At 43.3% G+C, this 12,500-nt stretch overlaps 1 protein-coding gene across 2 annotated transcripts in view; it reads left to right on the top strand.

Moving 5' to 3' along the window:
* Window positions 1-10,550, top strand: part of LOC125030909 (sodium/potassium-transporting ATPase subunit beta-like) — a 22,700-nt gene extending 12,150 nt beyond the window's left edge. For both annotated transcript variants that reach the window (XM_047621253.1, XM_047621252.1), the window contains exons 2-6: window positions 6,926-7,072; window positions 7,281-7,400; window positions 7,577-7,758; window positions 8,050-8,169; window positions 9,227-10,550. In XM_047621253.1, the coding sequence (XP_047477209.1) occupies window positions 6,926-7,072; window positions 7,281-7,400; window positions 7,577-7,758; window positions 8,050-8,169; window positions 9,227-9,493 (836 nt within the window). In that variant the 3' untranslated portion in view covers window positions 9,494-10,550. The remainder of the gene's footprint in view (window positions 1-6,925; window positions 7,073-7,280; window positions 7,401-7,576; window positions 7,759-8,049; window positions 8,170-9,226) is intronic.
* Window positions 10,551-12,500: the final 1,950 nt, after the last annotated feature.

Below are 12,500 nucleotides of genomic sequence, written 5' to 3'. Positions count from 1 at the left end.
CAGTCGAGGCAAAGGCCATTTCCGCTGTAAATTTGCTTTTGTTTGTTGTTGTATCTTTTGTATGTTGATGGCGGGCGGAGTACAGTTAATGGTTTTGTTTTCGAGGCTGGCCGTTTCCCCTTAGGCAAAGGGGAGAGGTTTAGATAGAAAGATGGAAGCAGGGACAGGCACAGGCCGTACAAGCACACAAGCAAGCACACACACACACACACACACACACACACACACACACACACACACACACACACACACACACACAGAGAGAGAGAGAGAGAGAGAGAGAGAGAGAGAGAGAGAGAGAGAGAGAGAGAGAGAGAGAGAGAGAGAGAGAGAGAGAGAGAGAGAGGCGAACAGCTTGTGGTAGAGCGTTGAAATCACTCTTCATATCTCTCTTCCTCTCTTCTTTTCTTTCTCTCTTTTCCCTTTCTTGTCGCTCTTTCTCTTTACTCTCCTTATCGCTCACTTTAACCCTCTTGATCCATCCATCCATCCCTATCTGTGTCTTTCTCTCCCACCCCCTCTCCCTCCCTCTCTCCCCACGGGCACACAGGCGAATCCAGACCTCCATAGAGCCCAACTCTGCCCTCCCCTCACAGCTGGCACACAACCCACAAGTGTCACAGCCCAGGGTGGGTATTGGCTCTTCCTGCCCTCCCCCCTGAGTGCCTTGTTGCAGCTGATGGCTACTGGGCGTCTCCATCCTTAGCCTTCACTGCACGTGGCTTTTAGATGGCTTTGGCTGTGTGAGAGCTTTGGTTGTGGGTTGTGTGTAAACCCGTGTGGTTGACGGTATGATTATGGGGGCTCGTGGAGTATCTTGACTTGCGTTTTTCTCTTACACACAAATGTCTTAATTTGCGTTTTTCTCTCTCTCTCTATCACACACACACACACACACACACACACACACACACACACACACACACACACACACACACACACACACACACACACACATACACATATTACGTTATATTGTCGTAAATAAAAGATGGTAGACGGTTCCATGACAAGCGAACTATAGCGATTGGAGACGGGAGCGTAACGACTTTCTATCTCGTTCTGTCTACCTATCTATCTTATTTATCAGTCTGTCTGTCACTCTATCCACTTATCTGTGTGTTAGGCTTTATGTTGTGTAGGCCTTGCTTGTGATCTTTATTTTTAATTATTAATCTCGACCTTTTACTCTCATCTCCTCTCCGTCAGACTTCACGTGATTCGAGATATTGCCACACGAATGAAGGGTCAACTTGTAACCTTTTGGCTCGCGAGGTACAAACACACATGGGGAGAAAATGGCACAGTTTGGAGTCGCCCTTTGTCACTAGACTTCTAATGCGTCTCCCGTTTCCCTTCTTCTCCTTAAGGTCATGCTAGAAACTCGCTTTTACAGGTAGTTAGATAGCAGGTAGGGGGAGAGAGGGAGAGAGAGGTGAAAAAAAAAACTTGGCTCTTAATGATTATTATAATCTGATGCAAGTTGTGTCGACACCGGTGGATGCTGTTTGTGTTTCGATGTTGGATCAGAGCGTATATATCTTTTATCTTCAAGTGGACTTTTATATCTTATCTCGCGCACTGGCGTCTTGGCCGCTATCTAGGCTGATGACCGCTGATACGAATAAAATACGCCATGTGCTTTTTTCATCTTGGACAAATGGGGGATGGACTTTTAAAAATAAATAAATAAATAAATTCCGTAATGGTAATAAAAGTATGAACATCTCTCGAAAGTGAGTTTTTTTTCCCCTCTATCTATGTAGCTATCTGTCTCTTTTCTTTCTTTCTCACCCTCCTTGTTTCTCTCTCCTCCTCCTCCTCCTCCTCCTCCTCCTCCTCTACACAAACCTTAGCTACGACTAAAGCTGCGAGATTTCACAAGACCTTATTCTCATTGATAATTCTGCGTCGATCTAAGGTCTCATTTGGCATTTATGGTTAATGGGGGGTTGTGGTTTCTTCTTAAATATGACAAAAAAGAGTTGATGATTTTTTTTTTTTTTTCTTTTTTTCTGGGATCTCTCTTGGTCGCTTTCTCTCTCCTTCGCCCGCGCTCTCTCCGGCGGCCAGTCCATGTGGCGTTTGTAGTCTGCTCATGTGGGCAACTTAATGTTATCATTATTTGGTGTATATTTTAATTTGTTTTTACGACTAGATTCCGTGGTTCTTTCCATAAGAGGAGAGGGGTTTTGAATTTGTTTTGTTATTTTTATTATATTGTATTTTCTGGCGCAGCGCTGGATAATAAAAGCGATCCGGAAATTTTAGCATAAAGAGTCTTGTGAAAGGACACGCAATTACTCCTACTTGCGTAAGCGAAAATCTGGCTTGGTAAATCATTCTCATTACAGGAAAAATAAAAATGAGATAATAATAACGAGAAATGTATTCGAGTAAGAATCCAGACTTCGTTGTTATTCTCGGAGAAGATGGCGACCGGATTGCGTCCCGTCTGCATTACATCACTGTCTTCTGTTGCGTTAACGGGGCCGTTGTGTAGCATGTTTCCTTAAGTAATGCGGTTTTCTCGGTAGTCTTGAGGGGCTGTAGCAACATCCACTGAATACGGTGTAGTTTTGCGTTCGGTTGGAGGGATCTTGAGCGTCGTTGTTGACGTGATGTTATCGTGTGTGAGATAGGTTAGGTTACGGTTGCAGTTGTGTGGAATTGTGGGTTTGTTTTAATGTGTATAAAGTGCTTCATCATGCATAATGTCTCGAGGGGGGAAAATTCCGCTCGTCAGAATGCAACGTACTAATGCATTTACTTGCAGCGAAAAAAAAATTCCCTCCTCATTGGCTTGTGTTTTGGACCCGAAAGCGACGTCACGAGGCGAGGGCCTGCACGCTCTGTGATTGGTTGAGGGAGAGTGACGCACGGGGCTTCCGCCTCGTGGTTGGCTGGGAGGTTGTGACGTCACGGCCGGCTCCAGCTGATCATTGCGCAATATTTGGAGCCGGCTTCGGGATGTTGCCACTGGAGGGTCGATCATTTCATAGAGGCCGGCTAGCAATGGGAGAGTTTTGTTTTAACTTTTTTTTGTGTGTGTGTGTGAATTCCGGATTTCACTGGAAATAAATGGGAATTTGTTTGGTTTCTTCACTTCCATTTTATTATTTAGAATATTTTGAGTACTGCGATTTGCCTCTAAAGTAGTTGATCTTAATCTCGCCTGCTTGGCCAGAGCAGTATACTCCTCATCGGAAAGCACACATTTTTGCCATATAAACAGCTTACATATGAGATGAAAGAAAGTGACATTAGTTTTACATTATTTGTTATCATTATTCTTTTGATTAATATTACAACTACTACAATCACTAAGACTACAACTACTACTCTTACTACTGCTGCTATTCTTACTCCTACTACTACTACTACTACTACTACTACTACTACTACTACTACTACTACTACTACTACTACTCTACTACTACTACTACTCCTACTACTACTACTACAACTATTACAACTGCTACAACTGCTACTCACTACAACTACTATTACAACTACTTCTCTACTACTATTCCAACAACTGCTACTTACTGCAACTACTACTATTACTATTCCTACTACTTCTACTACTTCTACTACTACTACTACTACTACTACTACTACTACTACTACTACTACTACTACCACCACCATCACTTTAAGGATTCTTTAACCTTCGCCCTGCAACCCCCCCCCCCCCCCCCGCCATCATCCCCTCAAATTTCCTCTGTAGGAAAACTTGCTCCTTTCTTGGTATTCGTGTTGCTGCGCGAGTGCTGTCGTCAGCGGAGCCGGCCGACGGGCGCTGGAGGGCTGGCAGTCAGTCCTGTATGTGAAATGTAGAGCTTTTCCAGGAAGCCTTATGCTGTGGCGTTAATGGCGGGGTACAAGGACTCCCGAGAATTTTGTTTCCTTTGTTTTTTCTTTTTTTTTTTTTCTTTTTCCTTTTCTTTTCTTATTTTTCTTTTCTTTTTTTGTGTGGTAGTTTAAGGCGCGAGTTCACTTGCATTGGCGCAGTTTTGAAGAGAAGGCAGTGACAGCGTATCTTGGACTTTCTGTAGCTTACCATCTACATTATTATTTGTATTGTCATTGTTTTTTATTTATTATTATCTATTTTTTTTTTATTATTATTACTGTTATTATTATTGCTGCTACTACTAATACTACTATTACTATTATTATTATTATTATTATTATTATTTTTATTATTATTATTATTGTAATTGTTTTAGTTCTATTTTTATTACTTAAATTGTCACCGCCAGTTTTCTTCCGGCCACGAAGCGAGATCCTGACACCCGCATGGCATTTATTATTAAAATCTTGTTAATGCTGGTCATGCTGCTGTTGACGCGCCGCTGTTGTTGAAACGCCTCGTGGGCATGGGGCCGCCGGGCCTTCGATTATTATGCTGTGCGAGGTCTGGGGCATGTTGTCAGCCCTGTTTTGCCACCGGTTGTGAAGGGAAGGGGTGGGGTGTAGAAGGGAGGGGAAGGGGAAGGTTAAGGGATGTTAGAAGTTAGGGGAGGGATGGGTAAGTTGTAGGTAGGGGAGCGGAGGGAAGGGGAAGGGATTTAGAAGGGAAGGGGGAGGTTAAGGGCCGTTGGAGGCAGAGGAGGGAAGCAAAGGGTGTAGCATGTAGGGGAAGGGGAATGGGGGGGGGTCTCTTTAGGTCAGCCATGAGTTGGAATTGATTTTTCTGACACTTTGATGACCTGGGGAGTTGAGGAAATTCAGGATCACGCTTCCCGCGGTTTGTCTATTGTTTGACACGATTTTGTTTCATCTCTTTTTCACTGACTTTCTTCTTTTGTCTTGATACGTGACTGTAATTCCTAGCCTTCTCCTTTTTTCGTTTTCGTTTTCGTTTTTATTATCTCGCGTGGGATTCTTTTGAGTTGGATTCGCTCCGTCTCGTCGTTCTTCTCCGTAAGTTAACTGTTTAGTATATCGAAGGGCGGTTTGTAGATGGCCGGTTAAATGCCACATTGGAGGAAAAAAAAGATGGATTGATGGCCGGTTAGGAGGGGAAGGGCACCAGGGAGTGGCGGGGGGGGGGGGGGGTAGGAGAAGGCGGGGCTTGTTCTCCGGGATCGATGCTGGAACTGCCCTCAGCTTCTGCTCTCTTGTCTCCAGGTCGTCGGCAGTTCACCCGTTTTATATTACTATTTACATTTTATTAGCTGCCTTTTATTAGCTGCCTCTTGTGTACTGTGGGGGTTCCTTCCGGCTTTTGTTTTTTGAGGATTTCGCCGCAGCTGTCACAGTTTTAACGTTGGATGAGGGAGACGCTAGACGCGGTGGCTGTCATCCGTGACAGTTGGCACCCGAAATGTTTGTTTGTCTTTTTGGTTTTGGTTGACGTTGGTAGTATGGAAACGTCAAATAATTCACACGTGTCGGTTCGGCGGCGGATCCTGCGGAAGCCCTCATGGAACGACAATGCATATTGCGGAACGAAGAGTGACAGGACCGGTGGGAGGGAGAGGGAGAGGTTAGCGGGAGAGAGGGGGAAAGACGGAAAGACGGGGGGAGAATGAATAAGAATGAGTAAGAGTGAGTGAGCGAGCAAGCTTCGATACGTCCTCCCGGCCCCCCGTGCCTGGCCCAGTAGCGAGTACCCGAGCGCGCGGGCTTGGCAAGCAGCCAGCACGGAGGGAGGGCTCTTTCGCCGGCAACTTGGCGAGATCGGCCAGGCCCCTTAACCCTGCTATGGTTGCTTCGGCAGGGTAGCCCTTTGTTGTAGGGGATGTAGGTCTTGTAACCAAGAGGGAGGACTTTATACTTCGAAATTTTGGGAAAAGATTGTCCTTGAAAAAGATAGAGGTTGGGTTGCATTGCAAGGGGGAAACTGTGGGATACCGTTGGTGTCACCCTCACCCTAGCATGGCGCCGACAGGGTGGCTCGGCAGGGTGACTTGGGGAATGCAGGGAAATGGTACATGGTAGTCGGGAGGACGTGGATGTCTCCTTTGGGTTTTGGAGGCGAAGTATGGGGTAGATTGTATCGTAGGAAAGAAAGGATCGAATTAGTCGCCGGGAGGACTGGTTGTGTCGCCGTTACTTTGCATTCTTTTATTTTTCTTCTTCCTAAACCCCTTGTCTCTTCTCTTTTATTTTACGGTAGTTAAAAGATGCAAGAACCTGCAGTTTCCCGTACTTTAATTTTGATGAAAGGAGATACTGTCAGAGCAAATTGAGGTTTTGGAAATTTAGGATGTTGAATACAATGCACATTAATATGCAAAAAAAAAAAGAAAGAAAAAATGAGGAATTCTTTCAAATTTCGGAATGGGGAAGCACATGAAAGGGACCGACCTGACACGGCGACCAGAATTACCACAAGTCAAAGAACAAATTCAGTCTTGGCGGAAGGGAAGCGAGATACTGCCAAGTCCCCGTTTTCACAGTAGCAACGTGTGTGTGTGTGTTTGTGTGTCCTCTGTGTAGTAACGGCCGCATCTGAGCTGAATTGCCAAGAGCTCGATCTTTTAAATCTTGTCTGGGGTTCACTGGTCTTTTGATGTCGGGGCTGCTGTTGGTCTGGAGTTTTTTCTTTTGACCTTTGAAATTTTGTTTGGGTTCTACTTTGGGGAAATGAAATAGTGTTTGTGATATATGATTCAGAGGTGGAAATTCAGAATGGGATAATTATCAGTTGTTAATACAATGGACAGTTTTTATAAAGCAGAGGAAAAATTTGATGCAATGCTTGTGTTTGTAAAGGTAAGAAAGCATAACATTGTCTTTATTTTCTGAAACCTATCTTTCTTGATTGAAGGTTGACATGTAGAGGGCGTGCATGTAGTATTATGTTAAAATGCAGCTGAGGCATTTTAGTCGTGACGAATATGATAATTTATTGACAAAGCAAAAACTACCGAATTGCCAAATGACTGACTTTGTATTTGTTATTTCCTTGCAGTGAAGATCGGCGTCTTCTATCTGATCTTCTATGCCTGTCTTGCCGGTTTCTTCGCAATCATTATGGCCATCTTCTACCAGACTCTTGACGTCAACCATCTTCCCAAGTACACTCCCGGTGACGGCGGATCTATCCTCAAGAACCCAGGTACGTGGCAGAAAAGGGCTGCATTGTCTATTGTGTGTGTGTATTCTGAAGCATAGGTGAAAAGACTAGTAGGGAGTCTCCATTTCATTTTTGCTAGTAGACTTTTATTTCTCCCCCCAAGGGATTCCATAAACTTTTAATAGATGAAAAGGCCTTTGTGTCAATATTTATCATGACTGACAGATCTTGTTGAATTCTTGTTTTTCAGCCATGGGTTTCAGACCCCTGCCAAGAGCTGAGAATGTCGAGTCCACCCTGGTCTGGTACAAGAACGGTGACAGCGCTGACATCGAGCATTGGGTTAATTCTCTCAATGAGTTCATCAAACGTAAGTTGTTGCTTCGGGCAGTCTTCATTTTTCACCAACAACTCTGTGCCATTTGTCGTGTAGTGCTGTTTTCTCCACGTCAGTAGGCAAAGATCTGAACTGATGGGTCATTGATTATTTTTTAATTAATCATTATGTAAATGTCACTAGTCATTAACCGTAGCCTTCTTCTTCAGCCTATGAAGGCACCAGTGATATGATTTCTGGTCAGCACGTAACCGACTGCTCCGAGGACAAGCTGCCTACTGATAGCGAGGTCTGCCGCTTCCAGGACACTTGGCTGAAGGGCAAATGCCAGAAGGCTGAGAGCTGGGGTTACAACCGCGAATCTCCTTGCATTTTGCTCAAGCTTAATAAGGTGAGGAGTTGAATTGGGTAATGTTTGTTTTTTTCTTTTATTTTAATGCTAATATATTAATTTCTTTATTATGTGACCAAAAAAAATGGTCAAAGTCAATAGTTAATAGGTTCTGAATCTTATGAGTGCAGGCCTTGTATAGTTTTGTGTATGAGCACTGTGCTGTCTTATGATAATATAGTATTAACTAACGAATTTAGAAAATGAAAATAAGAAAAATAACTCTTCCCCCTCTCCCTCCCTACTGCTCTCGCTGTCTCTTAACTAAACCCTTTTTTTTTAACTTGGTAGATGATCAACTGGGTTCCTGATGTGTACACTAGTGTGGAGGAGCTCCCCGAAGAGATGCCCGATTCTCTGAAAGAACACATCCAGCGTCGCACCGACGACAACCAAGGAAAAGTACCTAAGGTAGGGTTTGAGAATCTCTCTCATGTCTCTCTCTGTATATTTGTATTGCTTTCACACTCTCTCTCTCTCTCTCTCTCTCTCTCTCTCTCTCTCTCTCTCTCTCTCTCTCTCTCTCTCTCTCTCTCTCTCTCTCCCTCCCTCCTCTCTCTCTCTCTCTCTCTCTCTCTCTCTCTCTCTCTCTCTCTCTCTCTCTCTCTCTCTCTCTCTCTCTCTCTCTCTCTCTCTCTCTCTCTCCTCCCTCTCTCTCTCTCCCTCTCTCTCCCTCCCTCTCTCTCTCTCCTTCACCCTCACACTCACCTCTCTCTTATCATTCCCTTCTTCCTTCCTTTGTTCCATCCTCTCTCGTCCTTCCTCCCTTCATTCCATCCTCTCTCATCTTTCCTACCTTCCTTCCTTTGTTCCATCTTTTCTCGTCCTTCCTCCCTCCCTTCCTTCCTTCCTTCATTCCATTCTCTCTCATCCTTCCTCCCTTCCTTCCTTCCTTCCTTCCTTTCTTCATTCCATTCTCTCTCATCTTTCCTCCCTTCCTTCCTTTCTTCATTCCATTCTCTCTCATCTTTCCTCCCTTCCTTTCTTCCTTCATTCCATTCTCTCTCATCTTTCCTCCCTTCCTTCCTTCCTTCCTTCATTCCATTCGCTCTCATCTTTCCTCCCTTCCTTCCTTCCTTCCTTCATTCCATTCGCTCTCATCTTTCCTCCCTTCCTTCCTTCCTTCATTCCATTCTCTCTCATCCTTCCTCCCTTCCTTCATTCCATCCTCTCCCTTCCTACCTTTTTTTTTTGTGCTTTCTCCCTTCCTTCCTTCCTTCCTTCCTTCCTTCCTTCCTTCCTTCCTTCCTTCTCTCGGGCTTTCTCTCCAGAGAGTGTGCCCCCCATAAATAGTAATAATAATGATAATGATGTTAACAATAATCAAGATAAAGAAATAATAATGGAAATAGTAATAAGAAATAATAAAGATAACGGTAGATAATGTAAAGTGGGAGAGGAGTAGGCTAATAGATAATTCGGAGAATCCTCGCCTTTCTTCGTTCCTGACCCTGTTTTCCCTTTCCAGATGATCTGGGTATCCTGCAAGGGAGAGAACCCAGCCGATGAAGAATACGTCGGTCCCATCTCGTACTCCCCATGGCAAGGATTCCCCGCATATTACTTCCCCTACAGGCATACTCCAGGCTACTTGCCACCTATTGTTGCTGTGCAGTTCGAGCAGCCTCAGTCTAATGTTCTTATTAATATCGAGTGCCGCGCTTGGGCAAAGAACATCGGCCATGACCGTAGCAACCGCCTCGGTCTGGTCCACTTCGAACTGCTCAAGGACTAGATTCGCTAATGCAGCAACATCACTCGAGAAATAGAGGACTGCACCCTAACATCAATTTGAAAGTGACAGTTTTTTGCATTTTTGAATTAGCGTAATCTTTTTATTCTTTTATTAAAATGCCTGCATCCAACATATACCGTACTGTATTAATCGTGTTCAGTCATGTGGTACAAATTTCTGTGTTTTTTTTTATCGCCGGTATTTAGGATTAAAGGGTTAGCAGGAAATTTTGAAATACAAGTAATTGTATGTCCTCCTGTATTCTCTTTGTTAATAAGTTATTTTAAATTTGTGGAAAGTGTTATGACTGTTGTAAAAGTTTTATGGAACGAAGGAAACCACAGGGGACAAAATTATCTCGAATTCCAAATTTTTATTTTTGTCTTTGTCAGTTTATAAAAAAAAAAGGTGCCACAAGAAATGTTGCTTGAGCTGATGTAAGTTGTCACATTGTGTATTCATTGTGTAAATGTAAATGTTGCAAGATTTCCTGCTGAGTGTGCAGTACGTAGAATAATAAAGAGTAGTCCTGTTGCAAATCTTTGTTCAAAGTTCATGTAAATAGCCTTATACGCAGATGAAGATTATATTTCAACACGTGCAATCGATTATGTGTACTGCTGTCCTGCAACATGGTGGATCTTGATGCAGACATAGATAATGCACAGAAGAACAGCACCAGTTCAGAAGTTGCCTCATTGGGTTCTCAATCCGTGGGTTCACTTCTGATCAACCACAAAAGACAAGTAACTATTTATATGCCGCTCGTATGCAGTTGATTCATTGCATAGGGTCTTCAGCAATAGCATAAAGTTTTTTTTGAAGGCTTTGAGCTTCAAGTATGCAACCTTTTTGGCATTTATTTAGGGCTAGGAAGATCCTCTTGTCTCACAATGCACGAAAGATAGTAATGACAAAACGTCTGGCATCACCGACCACCCATGTTGTTCGTCAGGTTCACTTTTATTCATGAATATTGGGTCCATCTCGGATATGATATGATTTCCCACCATTGTTCTGTTATTGAGCAATAAAGATCCTAATTACCAAAAAAAAATCTGGTTTGATTTAATCTTTAGAGTTTCTAAATACAAGAGTGGAGTATTATTTTTTTTTTATATACACATAAGGATGGAATACATCTATTGTATTCAGTGCATTAACAATAGTTTAATGCTTTCTCTCACATCTTTTTAACTCTCCCTCTCTTCCTATCTTTCTTCCTCTCTCTCCCTCTCCCACACTCGCTAACCCATTTACACAGAGAGCATATTTACAATCTTTATAAAATTATAATCCCTGAATTGCCCATCGCTATGTGATTAACACGTATTTCAAAAGAGTGAAATATATTAAGATTTTCTTTGTTGTTTTGAGTAACCTCAGTCATCGTTCTTTTTGTTAGGTACAAATATATTGCTCTGATTTTTTTTTTTTTTTAACGTTAACCCCATACATTGTAGAGTAATTATATTTCGGCCATTTTGATTTCATTCGCAGTTACTCTCTCCTCGTGTAAACAATCTGTAATATCAGTTTGCATCGTTCTTAGTTTTTTTCTTTTCTCTTTCTCTTTTATCACCCTCTGTTATGTCTTTTGTAGATTGTTTCTTATCGCACCAAAACTATATACTTAATTACTATTCTTTTTTTTTTTTTTTTTAAATCTGAGTCGAATGTAATTTGTTTCATTAATCTCTTTTGACAATATTCTTTGTTGCGGATAATGCTGCCCCAATCGAAACCATATCTTTTACATCTCCAATTATTTTAACTTCTTACCATGAATACCAGCTGTACAATTAAACTCATAGTTGCATAGTGTATATTTTCTTTATTGATAAACCCCGCCCCTCAATCCTTTGTTCGTTGTTGCCGTGGTGGGCTTAGGAGGCCCAGTGTAGGCGATCACCCCTGCCCTGGAACTCAGCCCTCGCCCCTACAAATTTTGCATGGTCTTTTCTCCTCCTTTTCTTTCTCTTCTTCATCCCTTCCGTCACCCCCCCAATCCTTTGCCCGTTGTTGTCGTGGGGGGGCTTAGGAGACGAAGACTGAGACCCAATGATGGGGAACTCCTCAACCTTGGGACTCAGCCATCGACTCAACTAATTTTGCATGGTCTTTTTTCCCACTCATACTTTTCGTTTCAGTTTCTTCACCAATCCCTTCTACTATCCACCTCCTAAGGTGTGAGAGCCGTGCTGAAAGGATGAAAGGCTGACTTTGTCAGTCCTGAAAGGCCTGAGGGAACCATGGGCACGGTATTCCCCTGCCATACCTGGCCCTTACCCCTCAAGGGGACTCTGAGGGGTGGACTATTTTTTTCCCCAACATACTCCAGGCTTATAGCCAATAATGAAGACGTAACCCCACTCTTAGGGGTTACGTCCAATCCCGGCTCTCCTTTGACCACGGCTCCGAACACTGCAACAACTACACCCTCATCAATGCATACTAGTACAGTATCAACCCTAATCAACAACCAACCCAACCCCCAGGAGACATTTCTACTCTCCCAACATGCTCAACTTTAACACCTTTACTCCAACAACCTTCTTCATCAATCACCCCATCTCCCCTTATTACTATCTTACAACCTTATTGCCCACCTCTCCATAACACTACCCCCCTCAACAGTGCTCCCTCCTCCACACGTCCCCGCACTTCTACTACCCCCACCTCCACAAGAATCCTAAATACTCTATTTAGCCCAGCCAAATGGGACCGATTTTTCGAGATCCCTCCCACAGCTCCCTACTCTAAAAACACCCTCCTCTTCCAGCAATGCCTCCAAAAACAAGTAGGCAAAGTCTCTTTCCGTAGCCGACCCAACCACTCCCGTCTCGTTACAGTAACAACTGAAAACCAAGCTATAGCATTAACAAAACCAACTGATCTATGTGGTAATCCCATCTCTGCAGAACCTCATCCAACCCTCAATACTTGCACCGCAACTGTCTCTATCTCTCCAACAGATTGCCCAATCTATGACAAAAAATGGTCAGAT

The sequence above is a fragment of the Penaeus chinensis genome, chromosome 12 (assembly GCF_019202785.1).
Source record: "Penaeus chinensis breed Huanghai No. 1 chromosome 12, ASM1920278v2, whole genome shotgun sequence".
Lineage (NCBI taxonomy): Eukaryota > Metazoa > Arthropoda > Malacostraca > Decapoda > Penaeidae > Penaeus > Penaeus chinensis.
The sequence above is the reverse complement of the archived record's forward strand: the minus strand, read 5'-3'. Positions and strand labels throughout refer to the sequence as shown.